This window comes from Anthonomus grandis, chromosome 16, assembly GCF_022605725.1.
Source record: "Anthonomus grandis grandis chromosome 16, icAntGran1.3, whole genome shotgun sequence".
Classification (NCBI taxonomy): Eukaryota; Metazoa; Arthropoda; class Insecta; order Coleoptera; family Curculionidae; genus Anthonomus; species Anthonomus grandis.
Genome location: NC_065561.1, coordinates 7,655,550 through 7,683,110, shown reverse-complemented (window position 1 = coordinate 7,683,110; position 27,561 = coordinate 7,655,550). Strand labels below are relative to the sequence as shown.

The 27,561-nt window shown below is 32.9% G+C and overlaps 1 protein-coding gene across 5 annotated transcripts in view; it reads left to right on the top strand.

Annotated features, from left to right (window-relative positions):
• Window positions 1-27,561, top strand: part of LOC126745867 (uncharacterized MFS-type transporter C09D4.1) — a 170,876-nt gene that overhangs the window by 114,633 nt on the left and 28,682 nt on the right. For all 5 annotated transcript variants that reach the window (XM_050453893.1, XM_050453894.1, XM_050453897.1 and 2 more), the window contains exons 2-3: window positions 6,277-6,581; window positions 26,283-26,507. In XM_050453893.1, the coding sequence (XP_050309850.1) occupies window positions 6,277-6,581; window positions 26,283-26,507 (530 nt within the window). The remainder of the gene's footprint in view (window positions 1-6,276; window positions 6,582-26,282; window positions 26,508-27,561) is intronic.

Below are 27,561 nucleotides of genomic sequence, written 5' to 3'. Positions count from 1 at the left end.
GTCTTTATCTGTCGGCTCCTTGAATTTCCCAACCTTCCAAGAGTGTTGAAAGAGTTGAAAAATCAGATGCGTGTAATGACCACATATTTATAACATTTATAACCTCTTTATAACATATTTCTCATCCATAGTTTAGCTTTCGTAATAATCATAGCTGCACAACCGTCGTTCTAAACGTAACTTATGACATCCTTTAAGCGTCTGATAAAAGTGATCTTACGGTCTGAATAATGCTTGACTTCGAAATTCGAACGCATTCTTCTTCTTCTCGTACCATATGCTTCTTAACGCGTTGGCGTTGTGTTCACTGAGCAATATAAAGAGTTCCTTCCTCGGATATTTCAAATATCGTAGCAGCATCAGCAATGTTACACCAGTTCTGGACATGGCGTAGCCAAGAGTGTTGTTTTCGTCCTGGTTCTCTTTTTCCCTCGATTTTTCTCATTAGTATAGTTTTTAGTTAATTGTACCTAGCATTTCGAAGAATATCTCCTAGGTAGGATGTTTTTCGTTGTTTTACGATGTCTAGCAATTGTCGGTCAGTGTTTGTTCTCTGACGTGCTCATTAGTTACATGTTCTATCTAGAGAATCTAAAGTAATCTTATCAAAATCCATATTTCGAAGGCCTCTGTCCTTTGAAGAGATTTGACGTTTAGGAACCAGGTTTCCACTCCATATAACAGTTCATCACTCGAAGACGGAGCCCTAATGGTACCTCTTGTCGCAAAAAGTAATCATTGAACTTGATAAATGTAGATATGATAAATATAGAGTTCTGCGTTGTTGCAGGCTTGTCTGCTCACTATCATCAGTTTGGTTTATGTTGCTATGATTTTTATCTTGTTTATGTTATTATTAAGGTCAAACTCCTTTCCTTTTGAGTTTATGGCATTTGTGATGGCTTGTAGACCTTTAATATTATCTGCTAAGATCACCGTTTCGTATTATTAGCGTATCACAAATTGTTAATGGGAATACGATTCACCTTTATTTCTTTTGGATTATCCTCTAGTGCTAACTATAAATGCCGTTTCCATATATATGTTGAATAAAACTGGTGACAATACACAACCTGGTCGAACTTCCTTAGCTATAGTTATGTTATCCGTATAATGTGAATCATCGTGTCAATCGTGGTTTTTCTGTTTGGTTCCAGCATACTTTGTGTATTATTAAAATATCTTTTTCTTATCGATTCTTCTCGTAGGATGGGTATTGAAGGACCATGTCGAAAACCTTTTGGTAATCGATAAAGTATATAAACGTCTTTTCGTTGGTCATAGAATTTCTGTGTAAGCAACTGCATGCAGTACAGGGCTTATACGACTTCTGCTTCCAGTAAGAGTGGTTCCGTGGCTTCATTTGGGAACTTGCTAGATATTAAGGCTCGTGCATACTCGAATAGGCTCTGTATACAGGTTGGCGAATAAAAGACTACACATAGGTCTTTATAATACCTCTGGTTAATAAGCGGCGCGGCGGATTCCGCCTGATTTGCTATTTTTGGCACCGCACAATCAGCAGACCTCATTTTGATAGGTGATTGCATACTGCACTGTTGACTCTTAAAGCGCTATTTTAATTTTTTAAATATTCATCATTATGGCTGTTTATACCCCTTCCAAAAAAGTTCAATTGATTAAATGGTTTTATGGAGGCAATTCGGCAGTACAATGCAGGGACTGATTCTCAGTAAATTTTGAAAATAGGGCGAATCCTTGAGCTAAAACTATTTTAAATGCTGTGTCAAATTTTGAGACATCTTTTTGCCTCGAAGAATCTAGAAATTGTCACATGAAAGCTCAAGAACTACATATTGACCTTTCAGTAGGTGGTTCTTTAGCTTAGATCTTTCCAGAAGCTCTTTCTTTTTCTATCTCCCGGATTCTTGTCCGGCAGATAGAAGTGCTTTAGTTTCGGATTCAACACGATCGAGCAGATTTCTTGGAGAGGAACTAGTTATGCACCATAAAACTGTAACGAGTAAATGAAGAAAACATGGATACAAATGATTTTAATTCTAAAACTCAGGAGGTATTTCCTGAAGACCAGTGGCGAAGAATGGCATTTTGTGAAACCATGATGGAAAAAGCAAATAAAAATGAAAATTTCTTAGAAAATATTTTGTTTTCAGATGAGTCCTTCTTTCCATTGCATGGTAAACATAATCCTTCCATTGTTCGTTACTGGACTCGAGGAAAATGGACACAGAAGTTTTCAGTTCTGTAATCAGTACCCTCAAAAGTTGAGTTTATGGGCTGGTATTTTGAGCGACCATATTATTGGTCCATTTTTCATTGATGGTACTTTGAACGCCGAAAAATTCCTTAAGTTGCTACAAAACCAAGTACTTCTTGTCGTTCAACTCCTCCATGATATAGACATGGGATCAGTCTATTTTTAATAAGATGGCTGTCTTGCTTATGATGTGGTTAGAGTGAAAATATTTTTAACAAATACTTTTCCCAACCACCTTATTAGTGGGACTAACAATATTAAATAGCCTCCAAGATCTCCCGATTTGTCACCAAATGACTTTTATTTGTGGGAGTTATCTTAAGGAGATTATTTTTAAACATCATAATAGTAGTTCAAAATAATCATCCATTATTCTCAAAAAGACTTATTAGATATATCACCATATTCAGAAAGTATACTCTGAAAAGTCTCACAAATCAAGCGTCTTATTAAAAGGTTACGCGTTTCGCCGCATTAGGGCATCATCAGACCTAAATAAAATTATAAAAATAAATATTAAGGGACAAAACGCTAAAACGTTTTAAAGTCCATATTTTAGTCAATAACGGTACATGATGTTGTAGACATATTATATTTTATATTTTTATTTATGTTAGTGAGAGTAAGTGTGTAGTTTTTGTATTTAGATGAGGTATGTTTTTTCTGTTAATTAGCGTTTTGTTCCTTAATATTTAATTATGATAATTTTATTTAGGCCTGATGATGTCCTAATGCGGCGAAACGCGTAATCTTTTAAATACACGCTTGATTTGTGAGACTCTGACTTTGAGTATACTTTCTTTTTCTTTGATCATAATAGTAGGCCAACGAATTTAGGAGTTGAGAAAAAAAATTGCTGAATCTGCCAATTCCATTTTATCTCCAACTCGTTTGGAAGTAAGAAACAGCTTTTACGATAGGCTAACCTTTTGTTTAGCTAAAGAAAAAGGTCCTTTTGAGCGTTTTATTTGAAGAATAATTTGCTATGTTTATTATTTAGAGTTTTATTTTATCTTTTTTTTATAATGTTTTCATAATGTAAAAATTTATATTTTATTTTAATAAGAACAACGCTTTAATTTTTAATATGCAATGTAAAAATATAAAATTAAAAAAAATGTAATTTCGAATCTATGCGGGTTTTACACATGTAATTCCTGCATTAGAAAAATATTTTGCTAATGCCGCGTAATATTTTTTAAAATTTTGCCACAAGAGATACAGCTTGGACCAACGTCAGATGCTTACCAAAATAAAATTTAAAATAATCGAGCTTGAACCTCGAACACCAGCTGTACGCAACAGTACTGTCGCGGCGGCGGCGTTGCAACATCTCGTCTGTTAAAAACTTTATATGTGTAGTGATCCATTCTCCAATCTGTATATGTTTCCCACACCTTACGTATGTCCTGGGAGTCCTTTTGATTCTGGTTATTTTTAGTGATTTTTGAGGTACATGCCTTCCTAAAAGTATTGATTATCTCTTTTAGTTTTTTGTTGAAGTGGAAACTGTCATGTTTTTCATGTAATTTTTCTACTTCTTGACAGTGCTTAGACAACCATGTGTTCCTTGCCTCTCAAATTCTGTGACGAATATCTCTGTGATCTTAGGATATTTCAGTAAATTACTCTTTGCTTGTCTTCTTCCTTTCATCATATCCAGAATCTCATTAGTCATGGACTCTTTCTTAGCTTGCCTTCTGTTGTACCTAAGGACCGTCTCTGTAGCTTCTTGTATATTTACTTTGATGTTATTCCACTAGTGGTCTATGTTCTCCTCGATAGGTGTGTTGTTTCATATTCTCTTGTTTTGAATTGTAATAAAATTTAATTGTAAATCATCCCCTAGCTAGTTCTCTTCTTCAGTGTTGCTAAGTGCATTAAGATTTTTTGCCTTTTGTTCCGCAGTCTTCCATTTAACTTGAGTTAATCTCTCCATTTAATTGACTCTTCCATTTAAGTTGCCTATTAATGATCAAGAGTTTGGTAATCAGGCATGTTGTTTAATAAAGTTACTTGTCGGATCGCACTCAATGTGTAAAATTAAATAGGCGACGGTCAAGTTCTCGAGCAGTTTGTAATAGTGTTTCTCAAGGATCTATATCCGGCTCACTTTTCTTTACACTCTATACTTCTCAACTTCACACCAATATGAGTTTATGTTGACGATAGGCAGATTTATTTGTCATTTATTTCATTGCTCATTACGTGCTAAAAATGTAGTAGTAATTGTTTATAAATTTAAGATTATCTGAACATATTAATAACTGTATTAAGTGGGCATTTACTAACTTCAAACTTATACACAATCTATTATGTGTTAGTCTTAAAAAACCATTATGCAATTGTTTAAAATAATAACAAATTATATATTGTAAGGTTTATGCCTTGTTGAACATGACTCGAAGTGGATACAACTAATACAAAGCTTGTGTGTGCTTGATTGATGGTATCAAGAAGTATGATATGGGTGTAAGTGCTAAGTTAAAAGAAAGAAGGATTGTACATTGTTTGATACTGTATCACAAAATTATTCTTAATAAATCGCCGAGCTATCTGTTTAAAAAAATTAAGTTTAGGCACGATGCACATGACTTACTCTTACGGCAGGGAGAGATCTAGAAAATATTTTTGGGGAAGTCCATTTGAAAAATCCAAGATAATCCTCTTACGAAAGACCATTTCGTATCGCAAAGCACAATTTTCATTGCACGGTAAATAAAAAGGTGCCGTTCAAATACTCTATATAGACTATGGAATATTTGGACTGGTCATGTCTTACCTTAACTTTTTATATTTAGAGTAACATAGAGAAGAGCACTGTTTTAAGAATTTATGAGGAATCTTTACTATTATTTGAACCCGATTGCCTAAATAATAATAATTCAGAAGAGACGTAATAGTGCTAATTTTGTTTTTTAAACTGTCAAACTATTCTCTACATCATGTTCTTCTTCGGTTTACTCAAAAGTCATTTTTTGTTACCAATTGTTCCTGGGACTGACTTGTAATTTTTTATCGAGATTGAACCATTACAATGTGCCTAGACAAGATGAGGTAAAAAATCAAAAACTAAATTATTTAAATATTTAGTTTTTGATATAAGTTCCATCATAGTCATAGTTTTGTATGATGGTGAAAAGTAAAATAAAATTCAATATTCTTTTTATTGCAACGCATAATTTTCAATACAAATCAATTCTTCTGATAAATGGGCTTCGTGACAGAATGCTAAATATCTTAAGTGTATTTCAAAATCAAGATATAAACCTATATGCGTCAACTAAATAGTCACAATACAATTCAATGATTATCTGGATAAACTTTCTTTTATTCTATTTACTCTACTAGATTTGGAAGTTTCATTTGACACGTTGCCACATTTTGAAATCGGATTTTATTTCTTCATTAGTTCTCAGATTCGAAAATGTCTCGAAATGTTTTGTCTGCTTTGGCATGCGTGTCCTTTCATCATGGACATCATTCGCTTATTCATTGCATTTACTCAAGTCACAGTCTTCTTTTTGTTTATTAAGAATCATACTTTTAATTAATCCGAAAATTGGTTTGAGCACTGTCAATGAAATTATATTACCTTCTTACCCTAAAAGACTAATTTATTCGGGAGACCGATATTTGGGAGGAGGAAGGTCCGAACTTCTCCTCTGAATCCGCTTCTCACTTACGACAAAAATGTGTGATCATATTTTCCCTACGTAAAACTGCTCTTTGTGAAAGATCATTCAGCTACCAGGCCTCAACTTTATGTAATAGAATCCTAAATCAATTAAAAATATTACTTTTTCTTAAATTCAACCGAGAATTATTGAATATTATTTTAAATTTAAGTATTAATTAGTAAAATTGTCTATTTTTTGTATAATTTTTATTTACTATGCGCTTTAGTCATGAAATTAAATAGTTATTATTATTAGTACATTTTTTTAATTTAACTATTATAAATAACTAAACTTCTAATAGCTTATGCAGCATAAGACAATTTTCATTATCACTTATTTATTGATCTCCGTTTTCAGGCACAAACATCAATTACAACACCATGGGCTCCTCAGTTCAAGACCTCGAATCAAAATGCGGCAGTATGGGTACTTTGCCAGATATTGAGAAGCCCACAGTTTACAAAATCAGATGGCTTATCTTGGTGATATTTGTCTTGTTCTCTGCATCTAACGCTATGCAATGGATCCAGTATTCAATAATCAGTAATGTGATACAACAGTATTATGGCGTGTCTACGCAATGGGTCAACTGGACCTCTTTGATTTATATGACTCTGTACATTCCGTTTATATTTCCTGGGAGTTTTTTGTTAGAAAAATTGGTAAGTTGTTAGTAGCAAGTAAGTAACGTCTATATTAACTATAGCATAAATATGATTATAAGGGAATTTTTTTTATCCAGTAACTTTATTTTAAAATAATCTAACTTGAATTCCTTTCTCCTAAATTTAAACCAAGTTTAATTTCATAATTTATACAGTTTTGTCAATCCCTATAGTGTGACGTCGCTTCAAAGGGTTTATAACTTGCTATACAGCCGTACCCAGAAATGTAAAATTGGTGGAACTATATACGCGACAGTTAGAAGAAAGTTATCAAATTCGAACCGAAGTTTTTTTTCTGAAAAACTTAAAATATATACAGGGTGTCCCAGCAAAAATGAAACAGAGCTATTTTCGGTATGAAAAAAAATTTTTTTTTCAAAAATCTCGGACACGTCGATTTTATTTTTGAGGGGGACAACTTTTCCTTACCAAGGCACCCTCATACCAGCAACCCCCTTCGAGGGAGTGGAATCACCCCTAAAATCCGAAATGGAAAGAGGGGTCGTATGATACCTTATTTTAAAGGTCTTTTAATTCTCAATATAACTGCCAAATTTGAAGTGGCTAAAATTATTTCTCTGGATAAAACAGCTTGTCAAAATTGCGGAAACAGCGAAAATGAAAAAGGTATTATGGACTCTTTTTTGGATAATATTTTTTAAAGAACAAGGAAATCCTATTTTCGAAGGGGTCACTTATTAATTAAGAGGCCACCTAATAGCTGGAATCCTTTACGAGGGGTTGAAAGCACCCCTTAAATCTTAAACAGAAAGAGGGATCGTGTTATACCTTATGTTAAAAGCGTTTTCACTTTAAATTTAAATGGTGACTTCTGAGTGACTGATGGATTTCTTCTGGATATGAAAGCCTAATAAAATTCTGGAAAAAATGCTTTAAATAAACCTTTATGCCTGAAACCCTTTCTTACAATTTTTTTTATTGTATCATTAAAACATGATTAAAAATTTATTAGTATTGTTAATATTATTGTTATTACACCTTATCAGCATATCATAAATAAAAACAAAATACCAAATAAAATGCAAACACAAGTATCTGAAGAATTTATTTAGCTTGCTAAATATCACTGGTACTTTTTTCATAAAGCAGCATTTATTTAAATAGTTTTAAATTATTACCCAGTCTTTTACGTGTTGAAACACTGTTAGCAATGGTTTATTCTACTGCAGAGAGGGTTGAGATGATAGAGTTTTTCTTTCGGCATAACAATAATTGTGCCAATAGAACGGTACAAGAATTTAATGACCTTCATCCAGAAAAACGAGTCAACAGAAAATACGTTCTAGAAATAGTTGCTAAATTTAGGGAATCTGGCAGTGTCTTAAATAAAAAGCGTGAGGTTCAAAATGCTGTTGTTGTCAATGAAGCAATGCAAATAACTGTCCTAGGTCAACTTCATGCCGAGCCAGGAATAAGTGTCAGAAAATTGGCGACGAGTACAGGAGTAAGCAAAAGTAGTGTTCATAGGATACTTAAGCATAATAAAGTCCATGCTTACAAAATTCATCTGGTGCAAGAACTAAATAAGGACGATTTTGACAGACGAGTGCAATTTTGTGAATCGCTTAGTGATATGATAACTGTTAATCCGCGTCTTATTTACAACATTTGCTTTTCAGATGAATGTACTTTTTTTCTTAATGGCAACGTAAATCGTCATAACTGCCGCTACTGGTCAAATGCAAATCCGGGCCAGTTTCGTGAAGTTCATACCCAGTTCCCTGAGAAGTTTGGGAATTGGGCGGGAATCTTGGACGGCTCCATTGTTGGTCCGTTTTTTCTGCCCGGAAATTTGAATAGAGAAATGTACCGAGATCTCTTGGAAAATGCCGTATATCCAAGAATAGTAGAAATAATGGAAGGCGGAAATCATTCTGATGATGATCAAGTCGTTTTCCAACAAGACGGAGCGCCTCTACATTATGCTGCTGGTGTGAGGCAATATCTTGATGAGATATTTCCTGATCGTTGGATTGGAAGGAAAGGACCTTTTATGGAATGGCCAGCTAGGTCACCCGATTTAACCCCATTAGATTTTTTTTTATGGGGGCATTTAAAAACAAAAGTTTACGCTACCCAACCAGATACCCTAGAAGACTTACGCCAGAGAATTATAAATGAGTGTCAGATGATAACACCTGAAGTTCTACAAAACGTCAGGCATCGTTTTGAGCAAAACCTGTATTCCTGCATGGAAGTAGGCGGGGCACAATTTGAACATTTAATAAATTGACGTAATTTAAATAAACTTGTTTTATTTAAAAGACACAAAAGGAAAAGGGTAGGTATTTCTTATCTCTCCACTTTTACTGGCAGTAAAGATATTTCTTGCTATTTTTATATCCACAAGATATCCATCAGTCACTCAGAAGTCACCATTTAAATTCAGAGTAAAAAGGCCTTCAAAATAAGGAATGACACGACCCCTTTTTCTATTTAAGATTTAAGGGGTGCTTTCAACCCCTCGTAAAGGGTTCCAGGTATTAGGGTGGCCTCTTAATTAATAAGTGACCCCTTTGAAATTAGCACTTCCTTATTCTTTTAAAAATATTATCCAAAACGGAGTTCAAAATACCTTTTTCATTTCCGCTGTTTCTACAATTTTGACAAGCTGTCATATCCGGATAAAAAATTTTAGCCACTTCAAATTTGGCAGTTATATTCAGAATTAAAAGACCTTTAAAATAAAGTATCACGCGACCCCTCTATTTAAGATTTTAGGGGTGATCCCACCCCCTCGAAGAGGGTTACTGGTATGAGGGTGCCTTGGTAAGGAAAAGTTGTCCCCCTCGAAAATAAAATCGACGTGTTCGAGATTTTTGTAAAAAAATTTTTTTTTCATACCAAAAATACCTCTGTTTCGTTTTTGCTGGGACACTCTGTATTAATGGCTTAAAATACATATATGTTAAATAATAAAGCCTGTTTTGAAATTCCTCGTGACGCGTAAATTAGTCTGGCAATGCCTCTTTATTTCAGTGAAATCTTATCTTTAAGATCTTGAAAGTGGTGCAGTGTACGGGGATTATTCGTGGTAGGGTACACTGGCTGGCGGAGCCTTTTAGTGCAATGCTAGAATATTAGTGGAAGCAACTAGACCAGAACTAATCAGGCAAATCAATGAATAATTCCAAAAAGCAAATTCAGGCATTGATTAATGGGTTGCTTGCCTATCTATTCGGATTCTTGGCTTAATCAGAAAGAAAGAACTGGTAAAAACTTGGTTTGGGGATACAATTGGTTCGAATAAGTAGTCTAATTGCGCAAGTGGATGGTAATCACCTCATAAGTGGAACGCTATAAACTTTATATACACAGGAAAAAATCTAGAATTAAATTTATCGCATCTCAACTCCCAATCCATTGAAGAGAAAGGTAGCTCATCAAGCGCAGATATTTTTGATCAATTTACGGTTTTCGTTATATTTAGCACATTAATTTGCGTAATTGTATTCTTCCATCGTAATCATATTCTCTAAATACATGTATAGTTTAAATTTTGTATGAAAAAAAAACTTATTCCTCTGTAAATCTTTGTGCACGGAGCGAGTCGAAATATTAGCCAGCTTAGCGACGTTCAAGTAAGAAAACGGTGGATCTTTAGCTAGCTGTCCTAGTTATTCAATCTAGCATCAGGCTTTGTCTACTTTGGCCTATATAGCTTTGTTGCTGCTAACAGACTTCTTTTTTTCAGACTTAAGCACCAACTTCCTCACATACTTATGTCCTACATTTTTATTTTGATTCCTCTCAATGAATACTCTGACGTTTGCATCGATCTTTATCCCATAGAGGAAAATTATTTATGTTCATTATCTTATATTTTTCAAACTTATCTTATATTCCAAACTTGTGTTAGGATCTATTATGTTCTAACTAGCTTTCACCAATTTCATGTTTTGATTTCGTTATGGTTGAATAGAAAATTATATGGACCTGCAGTAATTAGGGGAATGTTAAATAGCATATTAAAAAGAGGTTACCTGGAGGGCAGAATTAATATTAATAAATAATTCGATATGTATTTTTATTTTTAATATTTGGTGGTAGTTGGCTTTGTAATATATACAGGGTATCCGCTAATTATTGGTTCATGGAAAAATAACAGCCTCTATATGCAAAAATAATAGGACTTACCTATTGAATTAAATTCAATTATAAGGCACTGGGCACCCAAAAAAGAGCTGTTTTGCATGTAAGTCTTCTAATAGACCTGTTGTACTTCACCGAGTGTTAACAGAGGTAGCAATAGCCTTGGAAAAACCAATGAGACTCTATGGATTGACAGACTTAATGTCGCTGGGTAAACTGTAGATGTTACCCAGATATTTAAACCTACCTCGCGTGAGTGCTAGGCGCTTTCCGATATCGTTGTCTGCAGTTTCATCCTCTTGCCAACCCAATCGGCATTCAGGGTTGTCCGTAATATCTGTCATTAGTCGAATTGCGCAACTTTTTAAGCGCAGTAGTTGTATGGTGAGACAGAAAAAGAGCCCATCTAGGTGTGCCTTAATCTGTTTCATGGCAAGTACTTCCGTCTATTTCCGAAGGATCCACATGTCCAGCAGACTCTTCATTAATGTAACAGCTATGTAGTTAATGCAGCTGCTTCCAGGCGGCAGATTTTGCAGATTTCACTCTCGGAAGGGAGTTCGCTGTCTTATTTCCAGCATAGCCTAAGTGGCCAGACACTCAGACAAGCCGAAGTCTGCAGCTCACCTTCACCAGTTCCTCCAGAACCTTTATGCACTTCAGTACGAACTAAAAACTTATCTTTTCGGGCATAATAACCTCAATGACAGCCCTGCTAATGAAGCAGATTGATTGTCGACATTTTAATACAGTAAAGACAGTAGTGTGCTCCCCCAACGAATATGCCCTGCTGGTATATGGGGCCTTATCACAGAACCCTACACCACCTCTACTGTTCATTCTGGAGCCATTAGAATTCTACCACTTTTCTCTGCTTTCGATATGGGTCACAAAATCCTTACAATTTACTGTCTCAGAGGCCATATAGTCACTGCCCATTAGAAGGACATTCCTATTCGGCTTCCTATGACCAGATTTTTGCATGATTAGTCTCACCAGCCTATAAATCAGCAAGGACATATAGCTATCAATATCTGAAACTTGCTTTTCTTCTCAGAAAAGGTATATACTACATTGAAGTCTCTCAATGTCATCGCTTTAAAGGTACTTGCATTTAAAATTGTTCTAAGTTATAAGTTATTATAAGTTATAGGTGTTTTTTTTTCTAGTTTTCTAGGGAGATTCTTTAGCTTGAGATGTGGTCAGTACGAAATTTCTATGTTATTATTCGGTTATTATTCAAAAAACTGAATTAGTTTTAACGTTCTTCCAAAGATGCTAACATCGTTAGCGAAACATGTGCCAAGAATAAAATAAAGAGTTTTGTTTGGTGGTAAAAGGTTTAAACCATAGGACGGTTATTATTTGTCGATAGCATTGTCAGGTAAATTTAATTTTCAGTTTTTCTAAATAATAATGGTTTATAAATTGAAAATTGATGGTCGAAGATCCCTTCAAAAATTTATCTATGGCGAAGAATTGCTGATTTAAAAATTTTCAATATTTTTAAAAAAAAAGAGAAACAGGTACCTTTTGCCTTAATCAGAATGACGTAGGACACTCGAAAACTAACCACAAAACGCATTGTTGCAGTAAATACACTACTGCTGCAGTAACATTTTTCATAATATGAGTGTTTATACATATCTTTAAAATGTATTACAAATAGATTTAGCAGCCAAGTTGGAATTTGTTTGGAGCCAATATTTTGAAAATAGTTTTTACGGATAAGCGAACTTTTACTCTTAGAGGCGCCTTCAAGTTCACAAAATTAACATGCCATGGACATTAGACAATACCTAAAAATTTAGAGATTGGAGGGACACAAAGTCAATGGTCTCAGATTATGTTTATTTTTTAAAAAAGTATTACACGTGTTTCGCCCTAAGGCATTATCAGATCGGTAAAGCTATTCGTTTAACACCACAAACATTTAAGTTAAAACAAAAAACAAAAAAATAAAAAAAATATATTTCTGACGTTCACATTAAATCCGGTTTCAAAACTAAAAAATTTTATTATTAGTTTTGAAACTTTAGTTTTGAAACCGGATTTAATGTGAACGTCAGCAATTTATATTTTTTTTGTTATATATTTGTTTTTTGTTTTAACTTAAATGTTTGTGATGTTAAACGAATAGCTTTGCCGATCCGATGATGCCTTAGGATGAAACACATCTAATAGTTTTTTAAAAAATCAACATAATCTGAGACCATTGACTTTGTGTCCTTCCAATCTCTGAATTTTTATTATTAAGAGGTCTCTTTGAGAAAAATAGACTACTTTTTGAATAAGAAAATACCTATTTACTATCCGAACAGTATTTCCAACATCAATTGAAATGTTTGAGATTATCTAGATGCCCCTTTTTCTAATCGTTGAATCCCGATTTTAATCAGCTTGTGTGGGGGGATATACAGAATGTATCTGCATAATGGAATAAATTTACCATAATAAATAAATAGGGACATTTTCGAAAAATGCTCAGACACGTCAATTAGTATTTTTACTTGCCTATTTATTTCAACAAAAAAAAAATTATTAAAGTTGTTTCATGTAACAGTGACCAATATGAAACTTTTTTATTTTAAATGCAATATGCTGTATATTACTTAATTTTTGGATTCTTCAAAATATTCTAGGCATATTTCATGTACAATGTCCCATACCAATTTTGAACTGTTTCGGAGATATTAAGTGTTTTCCGATTTATTGCAATAATTACCCCTGGAAACAAAGAAAATTATTTTGTTACATAAATTTGTTACAACACACTCAAAAACTAATAAGTAATACTGTTTATCTCTTAATTAAATAATACAAAAAAACATTTATGTCAATGTAGGAGATGTTCAATGTGTTCGCAACGAACGTCTTGGCAACATCCTAATCTTAAATAGAAACTTTTTCTAATGTTACTCAACATCTCAGACATGACCGAACTAATTGCAACCGTTATTCGTCTTTTTAAGTCAGCTAAGTCAAGGGGTTTAGTTTTGTAGGTAATATTTTTGGCGTATCCCCATAAAAAGAAATCTAATGTTGGTACATTAGGGGATCGTGCTGGCCTTTTCATCAGTCCTCGTATCCATATCCATCGATTTGAAAATATTCGTTTGAGGTACTGCAAGATATTCATTTGGTAATGGGGTGGTGCTCCATTTTGCTGAAATCATATGATATTAGCTGGAACTTGTGGGTTTGCTGGATCAGAATATAAGTTTGTCAAAGGTAGCACGACATTCTTTTGGAGTAGTGTTAAATAATTATTATCATTCAAATTACCATCGACGAGCAAGGAACCGATGATATGATCTCCAGCAACTCCAGTCCAAACATTACTTTTCCAGGTTGTTGGGTATGTTGTTCTTTCATCCAGTGATTTGCTTTAGACTAATAGCGGCAATTTTGTCGATTAAAATGACAAGTGTAAAGGTCCACTCATCAGAAAACAAAACATGCTCTAATTGGATCTCATTGCTATTAACTTTGCCATGATTTGTTCACAAAAAAACCCTTCTCCTATCAAAATCGTCTTCCATGAGTTCCTGAGTTTGTATTAATTTATAGGGGTACATTTTATTTTCTTTTAATGTTCAAATAATCGATAAATGGTTAACACCGAACATTGGCGCTGCTTTTTGATCAGAAGTATGTGGATTTTCCTTAAACTCAAGCATAATATCCAATTTGGTATCATCACTTATTGCATTCGCAGCAGCTTTTTTAATATACATTACATGTCCAAGCTCGCGAGACTGCTTTTCTATTTTACTAGGCATCCCTTGGGATATAGCAGGAAAATTGGGAAATTTTTTATGGAATAAGCGAGCAACTCGCATTTGTGTCCGTATGTTATCTCTAACCAATCAACTGTAGAATTATTATTTTGTGCGTTTCTGTTAAATAAACCATTCCTTTGCTAAGCAATTAACGAAATTTAAACTACCATGACACCGATAACTATTGCTGACAGACAATACTTTTCAAGGCCTAGCATCCTAAACCAAAGTAAAGAACACAATTGTATTTTATTTTTTTAAATCTCAGATCAGTAAGAAGGTATGTTGAAATGGTTTATGTTTACTTTCCCATTATCAACACTGAAGACGTATTCCATATAAGGAAAGAATGATGGCAGAACATTTCAGATGCTGTACGCATACTACAAGCCGAACTGATTTTTTTTTCAAATAGAATGTTTTTTAGTCATAGAACTCTTAAGTGCATTGAATGAAAACCGATTTGAACATCTATGTCACTTATTATTAAAATCTCTTTATTTTACTCTTGACATGTTAGTATGCATGTAAATTTCGATTATTACTAACTGGTTTTACTCATTTTAAATGATCTATTCATACAAAGTGGCCAGTATTTAAAACATGTTTAGCGAAACTTGGCTTTTCAATCCTTCCTTATTTCACATTATTTTCATGTTCACATCACACATGTTCTTTAGATCTGCCATTAATTGATTTTCTTGTTTACTCTTATGTATTTCTTATCATAATCTCTACAATGAATTTCAAAGATCTCGGACTTTTCATTGGTCTTTTATTTTATCTTTTAATGAACTTGGCCGAACTTTTCGGAACAAGAAAATTCTAAGACCTAAATACTTAAAAACCATATCAAAGTCTTTTGTCAAGATAGGATCATATAGTATTGCAACGAAAGTTTGCTTATTTTCATCTTTCTGAAATGTGGTAGACTTTTTAAGATTAACCTTATTTGTTTCTTTTCTAAAAACACCAAATTCTATCTAATTATTATTTTTGATGACAAGAATATCTAAGAATAAAAGTTGGTTATTTGTTTTAAATTCGAAGATAAACTTATTGCATTAAAAACAGTTCTCTTTTTCTATAATACAGGGTGTTTCGGGAGGAAAGGGAAATATTTTTGGAACATGTTCAGAAGGTCAAAATAAGATAAATTAACCCATATATTTTAATCAGATTCTCAACCGTTTCTGAAAATTTTTTATAAGATTTTTTATTTTAAAAGCAACACAAACAAATAATAGTAGAAACAAAATTCCACTAATTTAAAATGTTTTTGAAAATACCCCCACCAACTTCAAGGCAAGCTGCAACATGTTTGTTAAGCGCTCGTGTTGCAGGTTTAATTGCTTGGGGATTGTTTTTAATAATATTTGAAGCATTCAAAATCTGATTGTGGAGTCCCTCTACGCCTTCTACTGGTGTTTCGTACACTAGAGCTTTCATCCACCCCAGAGGCGATAATCCAGTGGATTTAAGTATGGTGACCTCGATGGCCAAACTTGAGGCTCTGTTAATCCAACGATCAGGAAAACGATTGTCTAAGAAACTACGCACTCGGCGACTAAAATGAGGCGGGGCTCCATCGTGTTGAAAATACATTCGGTGTCAATTAGGTACAAAATACATTTGGTGAACAATTAGCGGAACATCATGCAACATGTGTAATAAATGGTCTTCCAAAAAGCGTAAATCTCCTTCTCCAGTAAGACGCCCATCTAATACAACTGGTCGTTCAGCATTCCACACCACACTTTAACACTGAATCAATGTTGAAAGTTTCGTTCAAATGTGCCATGAGGATTTTCTTTTGTCCACCGATGTTCATTGTGTCGGTTATTAATTCCATTGCGGGTACAATGAGCTTCATCGCTAAATAAAATGTATTTATGTAGGCATCTGGTCAAAATTTTTTGAAAATTTTTTCATAGAATGTTGAGTTGAGTGAACATTTTATTGCTAAAAAAGTGAGGATGAAGTAAAAAAATGCAAAATTTTAAAAATTATAAAGGATTTTCTACTTACGTATAACTCACAATTACACTCGGCTTAACTACACTCTATTTGCGTCTAGGCATCACGTTGACCATTATTATATGCTATTAATTTAAATTTAAAGCCTTAAGTAACAAAATTCTGTAACTTAGGATTACATTTGAAGGATTTACATTTGAAGATTGCAAAAAGAGATTGAAACCTTGGGTTGGCGCTAAATAGTGGGTTAGGTAGTCGTTTGAGCCCTACTTAGGGAATGGGATAATAGTTAGAAAATGGAAATTATAGGCACAAACACAAGGCAGCCCCGTGTTTGTGCCTATAATTCCTATGCCTTATTCCTATTCCTAATGCTTATAATGAATTTAAAGATATCGACACCTCATAGGCCAAATGGCGTAACCCACAAAAGTTATATTTTACAGGAGGGTCAAAAAACTTAATAAATCTTTGATTATAATTATTTTTAATAGTAAAATTTTAGATTTTTGTTGCTAATTTTGTTAAGAAAAAGTTTTATAAAGCAAATCCTAATAAAACTAATATTAATAAATAAAAAATTAACAATATTAAAAAAAATGCGGGTTACATTATTTGGCTTATCAAAAAGTTAAGAACATTATTGTTATAAACTCTTTATTGGGGGGATACGCTTTTTGGTTGTAATGAAAATAATAATGTCCTCTAAATAAAAAACTTCTATTTTATAATTTTTTTAAGTATGAAGGTAATACCTGCGCAAATACAAAAAAAAACTTTAATTTTTTTTTATTGTCTTTTTAACAAGGTTTTCTAGAACCTTATATTTCTGTTCCGAAACTGAAAGTTTACTTTGGTATAATTGAGATGGCTTTACTTGTTTGGAGTGCCTTGTGAGTTGATTCTTTTTTGGTACAGTTAGTAACTGATGCTCTTCAGTTTCCTCAAATGTGTAGAAGACTTTTATTTGATCACAGTCTTTGGCAAACACAATTCTTCGAATACTTTTAAATTTAATCTGTTTTCCTGAATCAGTTTTCTTGAGAGATTCAGGGTAAATATTTTTGTGAAATGTTTTAAAGTCTTTAAAACTCGAAAATACAAGCTTTATAACTTCGTATGGCTTTGCGTTTCGTGCATTACGAATAATAGTAGGCCATTCCGATGGAGCCCAAATTGTCTTTCTTTTTATAGCCGTTTCTATAGAAGCATGGACAGAATCAACAGGCATATAGGTGTGACCTGGTAAAAGAAAGGTAAGGGATATTTGTTAAATATTAACTGAAACAGATCTAATAAACCAAGCAATGCAACTTAACAGTTGGTGATTTTTATTCTGCCCTGGACAAGAATCACAAAACAAGGCCACTTCCGTTATAGTTTTTCGAGCATCCACTTGTTGAAGATACATCTCCATTATTGTGCAAATTTCATTCGCTCCTATCTTACCATCCTCTTCACCCCAAAGAAAACAATAAACGTTTTTAGTGCCGGACTCATAAAACGTTTCATTATAGAAGGAATATTTTCGCGAATAATAGAGGAGCATACTGGCTCCATGGGGAGTATTGAGAACTTTTTGTAAGTCAAAGCTAGCGCATACAAAATTTAGATTGGTTTTGGCTCGTTGTTGTTCTTTAAGATGGAGTTTATAAGAGTTTTCTTTTTCTCGTAAATGCAAAGTAAGTGCATCATTGTTGATTTCTCCTTTTGCTTGGGACTCACAAAATGAGCATTTGTCTTTTTTAGGCAGATGAAATCCTATATTATATTTTCTTTTAAAAAAATCTCTAAAGAATTTTTCTTTAACCGATTGTTGATGACTTTCTGAGCAGTTCTGTTTATAGATTTTATACAAAGTGGCTACATTTTTAAACTCTTATGGTAAGTAACGTTTTGTAGTTTTTCCCCGACAATAATGCGAGGGAACAGCCGGTAATGTAGTTAAAAAATGGCGTAAATAATCAACAACGTTACTAGGAGTTTTATTTTTGGGTTCAAACTTACCGCGGCCCTCAGGTTTTGGAGTATTCATATCAGTTTTATTTTCATCCAAATACATTAGTCTTCTTTGGGAAACACAAAGAGTAGCCAACAAAAATTGTTGACATACTTGTTTCTGTTCACCATTTAGCGGTAAATAGTAGGCCTTTAAACATTTTCAGCGGCTTTCTTCACCAGTAGCACTATAGCGGCGCTTTATTGGAACCCTTTTAACGCATGATAACATAAAATTTTTCTGTTCCTCTTCACTTGTAAAACTGTAGAAATGATTAAATATTGCCTGTCTTTGATCTTCTGTAAAAATTGTGGCACATTTATGTTGGCATTTTTTGTTTTGGCAAGGATTTTCTTTTATGCTTAAATGCTTTAGTTTCTGCCATAAACAATTCTTTACATAATGGCATTTTTCCTTCATGTTTAAAAGAGGCAGTGGTTATCCCTCTTTATAAGGGTGGAGATTTGGATCAGCCTTGTAATTTCCGTCCCATTTCTATTTTGTCTACCCTCTCTAAGATAGTTGAAAAACTTACAAAAAGCAGAATTTTGTCCTTTTTACATCATAATGGCATTTTGTCTGCAAATCAGTTTGGATTTCAAGCCGGTAAAGGGACTCATGATGCTGTTTTTAGCTTTTTGGAGAGCGTCTATGTGTCCTTGAATTCTGGAGAGTCATCGGCGGCAGTGTTTTGTGATCTATCCAAAGCATTTGACTGTGTGGATCATGGAATACTGTTATCTAAGCTCGATAAATATGGTTTTAGAGGCGTAGCGTTGCGATGGCTTGAGTCCTATCTATCAAATCGTACTCAGAAGGTTTCAGTGTCTGGGCGTTTGTCTGCTTCTAGATCCCTAAAATGCGGCGTTCCCCAGGGTTCAGTGTTGGGACCATTGTTATTTTTACTGTATGTGGATGACTTGAGTTCATTGAAACTGCAGGGCAAGGTGGTTCAGTTTGCTGATGATACCACCATACTATGGAGCCATAAAAATTCTGACTATATTAAGACTTGTATCCTTGAAGACCTTCAGATTTTATCAGGGTGGTGTGCTTCCAACAGGCTCGTGTTTAATGTAAGAAAGACGTCTATTATGGGGTTTAAGTGTGATGTTCAGGGTCTGATGTTTGACGAAAATTTCCTCTTGCAGAATAAAGAGTGTTGCAAGTTCCTAGGAATTACCATTGATGGTCGCCTTCGGTTTGAAGATCATATTTTACATTTAGCTGGGAAATTATCTTCTGGATGTTTCGCAGTAAGAATGGCAAAACAAGAGCTGGGAGGGTTGGTTGCACGTTCAGTGTACTTTTCACTTATTGAATCTCATATTCGGTATGGCTTGCCTTTTTGGGGTTTAACCAATAAGGGGCTACTTAACATTATCTTTGTTATTCAAAAAAAAGCAGTTAGATACCTGTGTTCTGCTAAGTTAAGAGATTCTTGCAAACCCCTCTTCATTTCTGAAAAAATCCTAACTCTTTTTTCACTCTTTATCTTAGAAACAGCTGCTCTTATTCACAAAATTCCCAAACTACCCTCTGGCACTGGCCATTTGACTCGTCGTGTAAATGATGTTCCCCTACCTATTCCTACGTCTTCCCTTACCAAAAACTCTTTAATTTACATAAGTAAAAAAAATTACAATCATGTTCCTCTGTGTGTTAGACATATATCGGATGGTAAGAAATTTAAAAGAGAATTAAAGTCGCTTTTATTGGCTAAGGCATATTATAACCTGGATGACTTTTTTAATGATAGGTTTTAACCTTGGACATGTTGGAAAGTTTTCTTTTTTTTCCTTTTTTCTTCTCTAGTTGTGTCAACAAGTTTACCTTTATTTAGTAATTGATTGTTTTATTTAGTTATCTTTAATTTAAGTATGTTCAAAAAGATTTGTCTTCTTGTGTTTAATTTTGTTCATTGTTTTGTCAATTTTTGAAATTGTATTTGTGTTTTGTTTTTTTAGCTTGTAGGATGCTTGTACACAAGATTATTCTTACGTAATATAGCACATTTTCTTTCTTTCTTTCTTTCTTTCTTTCTTTCTTTCTTTCTTTCTTTCTTTCTTTCTTTCTTTCTTTCTTTCTTTCTTTCTTTCTTATTTGTTTCTCTCTTACTACTTTTTTATTTCGTTGTAGATATTGGTTTTCCGAAAGACGCAGCTTTTTGTGTATATCTCTAAAACTACTCGTTTTCTTCTTTTTAACACCAGCTTCACCAACTATTTCTTCTTCTACTACCAGTGTGGGAATCTGCTGAGTATGGGCTTCAGTGATGTCTGCCAACCCATTTTGATTGATATTATTGCCCGATATTTCTGGTTCCTCTTCAGAGTTAATCTTCTCCTGAATTTGAAAATAAAAATCATTAGGAATAGACTCTATGTGTGGTTCAGTTGTAAAAATTACATATTCACAGGCAATGTCGGGTAATGCGTCTGTGGATGGAATAAAATCTAAAATTTTAGAATTAATTGAAAATAGCATTAAGCCAATAAAAAAAACTACTACCAGAAATTATTTTATCAGCTAGTATTTCACAACTTCCGGGTTCTTTTATGTTGTTTGTCAAAATATCTGTTAGTTCTTGATCAGGTGTCATACAGTAAAATGGTTCTACTGGAGTAAGGTGATGCAAAATATATTTGTTTATGCCACTGTCTTCAACATTTCCATGTGCTTCTTGCTCTTTTTGATTGGCATCTGAATCTACTAAAGAAGCGAAACTTTGTGTTGCCTTCTGGATGGCGTCATTCTCAATTAGTATATTCCGCTCCAAAGCAAGAGCTAAAATTTTTTTACTTCAAGAGCTTGTCATCATTATTATGGCTCTAAAAAATTAAACAATTTCATATTATTCAATTTTTTACTTTAAAACAACCGAGATAAACAAAACTTATCATTTTAAAATCAAAATTGTCTGTCTATGCTCCCTTGCAATATTCTATTATTTATCTTTACTATCTATGCAAGCAACTATTATCCTAACCCAACTTTATAATATTTCACTTTTTAGTGAAAAAATGTCCTTTTACACTAATTAGTAGTAATTAATATACGCATTTTAGTGCTATTATAATACTAACTTAAATGCCTTTTATTAGAGATAATAAAAAATCAACTCACAAGCGAAGGTTTCAATCAACCTGTGAATTGATTTTACCGGCATCGTCCGAATACTGGCCTATTTATAATAATATCATAATATTATTATCAACTTACCTTATGATAATTATTGACAAATTCACTCTTTTATTATAAATTAGTCTGACACTTTTTTAGAAAAATTAAAAATATCAGCAAAACAACAAACACAAATCACTCCTTGAGTTCTTACGCTAATATACATGTGAGCATGTGTGTGTTACGTTATATGGCTCCTGACAATTTTGCGCATTTTTTTTTACCCTATTTGTGAATAATATGGATTACTGCATTTGGCCTTGTTCATGTTAGGTCAATTCTTTAAGAAATAGGGTTACACTTGGGGAATACATCAACTGGCCACTCTTTAAAACGGTTACTCCAAACATGGAGATTTTATGTTTTTCAGGTTTTTCGATAATTTAGTTTTTCTTGTGGGTTATATCATTTGGCCAGATAATGTATTTTTCGGAGAAGAATCGAAATATGTACTTAACTTAATTTCGGCTATTTTGTGGGTTACGCCATTTGGCCTATGAGGTGTCGATATTTATTGTTTTGACTATAATTAATTTACATTAAACCTTAACGTTATTATTTACCTACTAATAATTAAATATCTTAAATTATGTTTTTTTTTCAAAATTTATACTTATAATATATAAAATTACATAAAATATCAAATAATTTAAATAATATTTATTTTTCAACACCTAATAAATGTGTTTTGTTCATGTAATGTAAAATCTAACTATATTATGCCTTTATTACCTAAAATTGAGTCCACAGCCAACCCATCTAACTAAAAAGTGTTCCAGACAAAACCAAAAAATACTACTGGGGCCATAGTGAAGCCACTGTCATTTTTGTCAATAAGGTTGTTGTTTTATTTTTTTTGTGTGTAAATTACAAAATATGTAATTAAAATGGGTACAAAGCGATAAAAAATGCTATAAATTTACAATTATAGCCCCCAAAAAGTTCCAAACTTGCCCCAATATACAGAGTGTCCCGGTTCATGTGGGAAATCTCTCGGATTCAGGTAGAACATCGAAAAATAATACCGAACGTTCCTATAAAAAAAATTCCTACAGGCCTTCTTTACGAAGATACAGCCTCTTAAAGGACGCTACTGGAAATTGGTTTTTCATAAATTACTTTTAAACTACCCGGTAGAATTTAATAAAAATTTTAGGTGATGAACACTATTAGGGACCTCTTAAAATGACATCCTTAAAATACATTTAGCTTGTTTACTTTACCAGGGGCGGACTAGGTTGTACACTATAATGCGTATTTTTTTAACACCCTGTATGTTAAACTCTAAAAAAAATAAGTTTGGAAACCTTGAACCCTAGGCTAAAAAAAAGGTACTCTTGTTCATTATCGATAAAATGAACCGTTTTGGAGAAAAAAAATAATAAATGAGCCAATGTTTTTTTTTATTTTTTTTAAATGAGATAAGTACGCTAGTTATTTGAAGAACAGAGAAATTTCGATGTAAGTTATTCAATTTAAAATAATACATGTTGCTAAAAATACAGTGGTGTCCTAAAAAACACTTTTACAAAATAATTTAAAAAAACCTATGATGAGTGTATGTTTTTAAATTAAAATAAAGAAAAAAACAACTTACAAAAAAATGCCAAAAACCAAATATGTAAACAAAAGGCAAATTCTTCAATACGAGCAATAAACAATTAATTATTAAAAACTTTATAAGTAGGTTCGACATGGGCTCCGTGAACTCTAACACATTCGCGGGCACAACGAATCGAGGACTGCTGCACTCGCCACAATAACCCAAGATTGTTTTTTATATTATCACAATAAAATGTAATTCTTTGGAGCAGTTCTTCCCGAGTATCGACTGAGGTGGAATACACCAAGGTTTTGAGGTGACCCCATAGATAAAAATCTAATGGTGTTTTGTAGAATTGCATTAAGGAAATTTAATAGTATTACCTCATTAAGTGGAAAACAGAAACCTACCAGTTTTCCTTAGACGTTGATCAACACGTTGAAATGTTTTCTGATCCGGAATAATGCGATTGGGAAATCTTTCTTCGTACAATCATTTTGCTTCCAATGCATTGCAAGACGCCAGACCATACATAAGATGCCTATCTGCGTACTCAATATAAGTAAACTCCATATTTTAACGTAATTTAAATTAGAAGTTACCAAAAAATACAAAAATTAAAAAAATATTATGAAATAAAGGATGAATATGTTGACAAAGATTAGGTTTAAATGATAGGCATTTGCTAAATTTGGAGTATAGCAACGTTTATAACAATAATGCGTTCAAAAATGCAAAAGTTCCAATAAATAAGTCAGGTACAATACAATTGGTTTATATTATTTTTTTAGTTTTTTTATGTTTAGTTTTTATCTTAAGAATAACAAAAAAGAAATAAACGTATAATAAATAAGAAATATTTTGTAAAAGTATTTTTTAGGATACCACTGTATTTTTAGGAACATGTATTTTTTTAAATTAAATGACATACATTGAAATTTTCTGGTCTTTGAATAACTGGCGTACTTATCTCATTTAAAAAAAATTCAAAAAAAAACATTGACTCGTTTATTATTTTTTTTCTCCAAAACGGTTCATTTTATCGATAATAAACAAGAGTACCTTTTTTTTAGCCTAGGGTTCAAGGTATCCAAATTTATTTTTTTTATACTTTAACATACAGAGTGTTAAAAATATACGCATTAAAGTGTACAACCTAGTCCGCCCCTGGTAAAGTAAATAAGGTAAATGTATTTTAAAGATGTCATTTTAACAGGTCCCTAATAGTGTTCATCACCTAAAATTTTTATTAAATTCTACCGGGTAGTTTAAAAGTAACTTATGAAAAACCAATATCTGACAGCGTCCTTTAGGAGGCTGTATCTTCGTAAAGAAGGCCCTAAGTAGTAGGTATTTTTTTTATAGGAAGGTTCGGTATTATTTTTCGATGTTCTACCTGGATCCGAGAGATTTCTCACATGAACCGGGACACCCTGTATATATTTTTTAATTATAACAAAATCAAGAGCTAAAAAACCTTGTGCAAGCCGACAATAATTACGTATTTAACGTATGTAAAAAAACCTTCATAATTTCCAAAGTTTTGTATTTTTTCCATCTATCCACTATTTTTTCAATATTTTTACCACACTCAACATTCTATATTAAATTTTTTTAAAAAATCGGTTTTTAGACGTTCCTTTAACTTTACCGGACCCTAGGCCTCAATTTTGTTGGATCCATTCACAAAATTGAACCCTTGAGCCAGAATCACCCTCTTGAAGATGTTGAACCGGTTGAATATGGGAAGGCTTAAAACCATTTTTCCTAAGTATCTTCCAAACGTCCATATGTGATGCTAATCTAAGTTCTTTTATAATCCGCATTTCGTAACACCCAGGTTCTCTTTAGCCATATCCAAAACATTTTCTTCATTTTGCACGTTTAGTCCCGCCTCTTGTTCAGAATTAATTCTTACGCTTGGAAACATTCCTGTTTCCTGAGCATTTGCAAAAACTGCCTGAAAAACTGTTCGATTAGAAACTCTTCGATTTGGAAAACGATGTCGGTATACATCATGTCAGCATACTCCCTATGGGTGAATATGTAAGGTATTACGTAATGGAAACTTTGGTCTTTTCAAATTAAAACGCTCAGAATCAATCAAACTGACAACCAAGCTTGTCAAAACTACTAGTCAATTAAAATAGGTATTAACAAATAATGATGAAACACCTTCAACGAGAGTTAGAAATACAGAGAACGTAATTATTACAAAAATTTACAAAAAAAACTTTAGAGCTGATTATTTCAGAAACGGTTAAGAATCGGATTAAACCATATGGGTTAATTTATCTTATTTTGACCAAAATATTTCTCTTTCCTCCCGAAACACCCTGTATGATCAATATTGCATTTGCTTTTTGTCCAACACGGCAAACACATCATCAACATATCTTAACCAAAATTGTGAAAAATATTGTAATATATTTTTTACATTTAACTCAAAACAGTTAATGAAAAACTCTGCTAGAAGTAGGGACAAGCAATTACCCATAGTTGTATCCTAAAGTTGTTCATAGTACGAATTATTTTATTAAAAAATATTTTGTGACATGCAAATTTGTTAATTTAATTATTTCTCGTAAATTATCGAAACCATTACTTACCGAGGAAAACCAACTAACAAACCTCTCTTCCCCGGCTTATATTATTTTAAAGTTTGAACTTGAACTTTGAGGTAAAAGTTTAGTTGTAAAGCGTAACCAATATTTTTGAACCAGAGCTATTGTGCAATATATAATTTTAAAAGCCATAACAATAATTTAGATCTAATGCATATGCGAAACTTGAAATTAGAAAAAATGGCATAGACAGCTCCCTTTACATTCCTTATTAAAACTTAACTAAGATTAGACTTACCAAATTTTGTAGAAACATTTTTAACTTTTTCGAGGTTATTAAAAAAAACAAAGATGACTTTTGGACATAAAAAATATGATATAATAAAACGTAATATTTTTACACAAAGATGCTGAGATTTTTCGATGTACCACTAATTATCAGACGCCCTATATAAACTTTAAATGATTTGAACACCAAATAATAGTTATGCTCTTAAACATTTTTTATAACTAATTTAAACCATTCGATCATTTCAGGGCTTAAGACTTGCAATTACAATAGGAATTCTAGGAACGTGTCTAGGAGCATGGATAAAAGTAGCCTCAGTAAGTCCAGATAGATGGTTAGTGAGTTTTGCCGGACAAACCGTGGTAGCCCTGTCCCAAGTCTTCGTCCTTTCGGTACCAGCAAGATTAGCTGCAGTTTGGTTTGGCCCGGATCAAGTGTCCTCTGCATGCAGTATTGGAGTTTTTGGCAATCAGGTTAATATATTTTAGGTTTAGGTGAAACTAAGGTAAAAGCAAATATTAACCATAATTAGCTGATTATTAAAAGGTACTCATTTTACTAAAACATGAACCTAAAGTTAAATTTCAAAGCCTTCATATCTTATTAGATTTTGAATAAGAAAACGATTCGAAAAACGCGTCGTTTTCGAAACTCAGGCTTTTAAAGTTTTAAGAAAATAAACTAAACTAGACTAAACTAACTAGAAAATAAACTTTTAAGAAAATAAAGTCTTTTAGTCATAAGTTTTTTATTACTTGAGAAATTTTATATGAAATTTGATTCCTTGTGATTCCCTGCCCTTTTTATCGGATGATGATAGGTTTTCGAGTAAAAAAATAATATGAATTAGTTAAAATTTTCATTATTGTTAATTTTAGTAGTAATTCTCTAGTGTCGAATGTTAATATGGCATGATTGCATTTTTGTTGGAATTGGTCTGGTTCGTAGATTAGTACATGTATTTAAAATATTACAGATAATTCTTTAGTATAAATACAATACGGTATATTACCGTTTATATCACGTGTTTCTATCAGTCTGACTAAACATTTGAAAATGGAGTTATTTAGTGACTTCGTTTTTGGTTTATGCAATGGAAATGAAAATGCAACAGTACAGCAATACCTGCGAAGATGTCCAAATAGAAAATTACCTCGTAAACACATCTTCATTAAGGCTCATTAACGATCTTCGTATAACCTCACTAAATAATTTGATAGGATCCTTATCCAGAAATTTCAACTATCAGTGAGATGTCAATGGTGTGAGAATAATTGAGTCCTTGAATAGTTCTGTCCTTGGTTCTCCGCCTCTTCCTCATATACTCTACTGGTTTTCCATGTTCAACATTTAAGACCTATCCTTTGTGCCGATGTTATAGTAATGTATCCAGTACTCCGCTTCTGATCCCGCGTCATACATAATAGGCGATAGCAATAAAAATATTCATGAATGGCTTTAGATTTGGTTGGTTTTAGATTTAGAATGGGATAGGAATGGGCTTAGTTTGGCCAATAGACTTTCCTT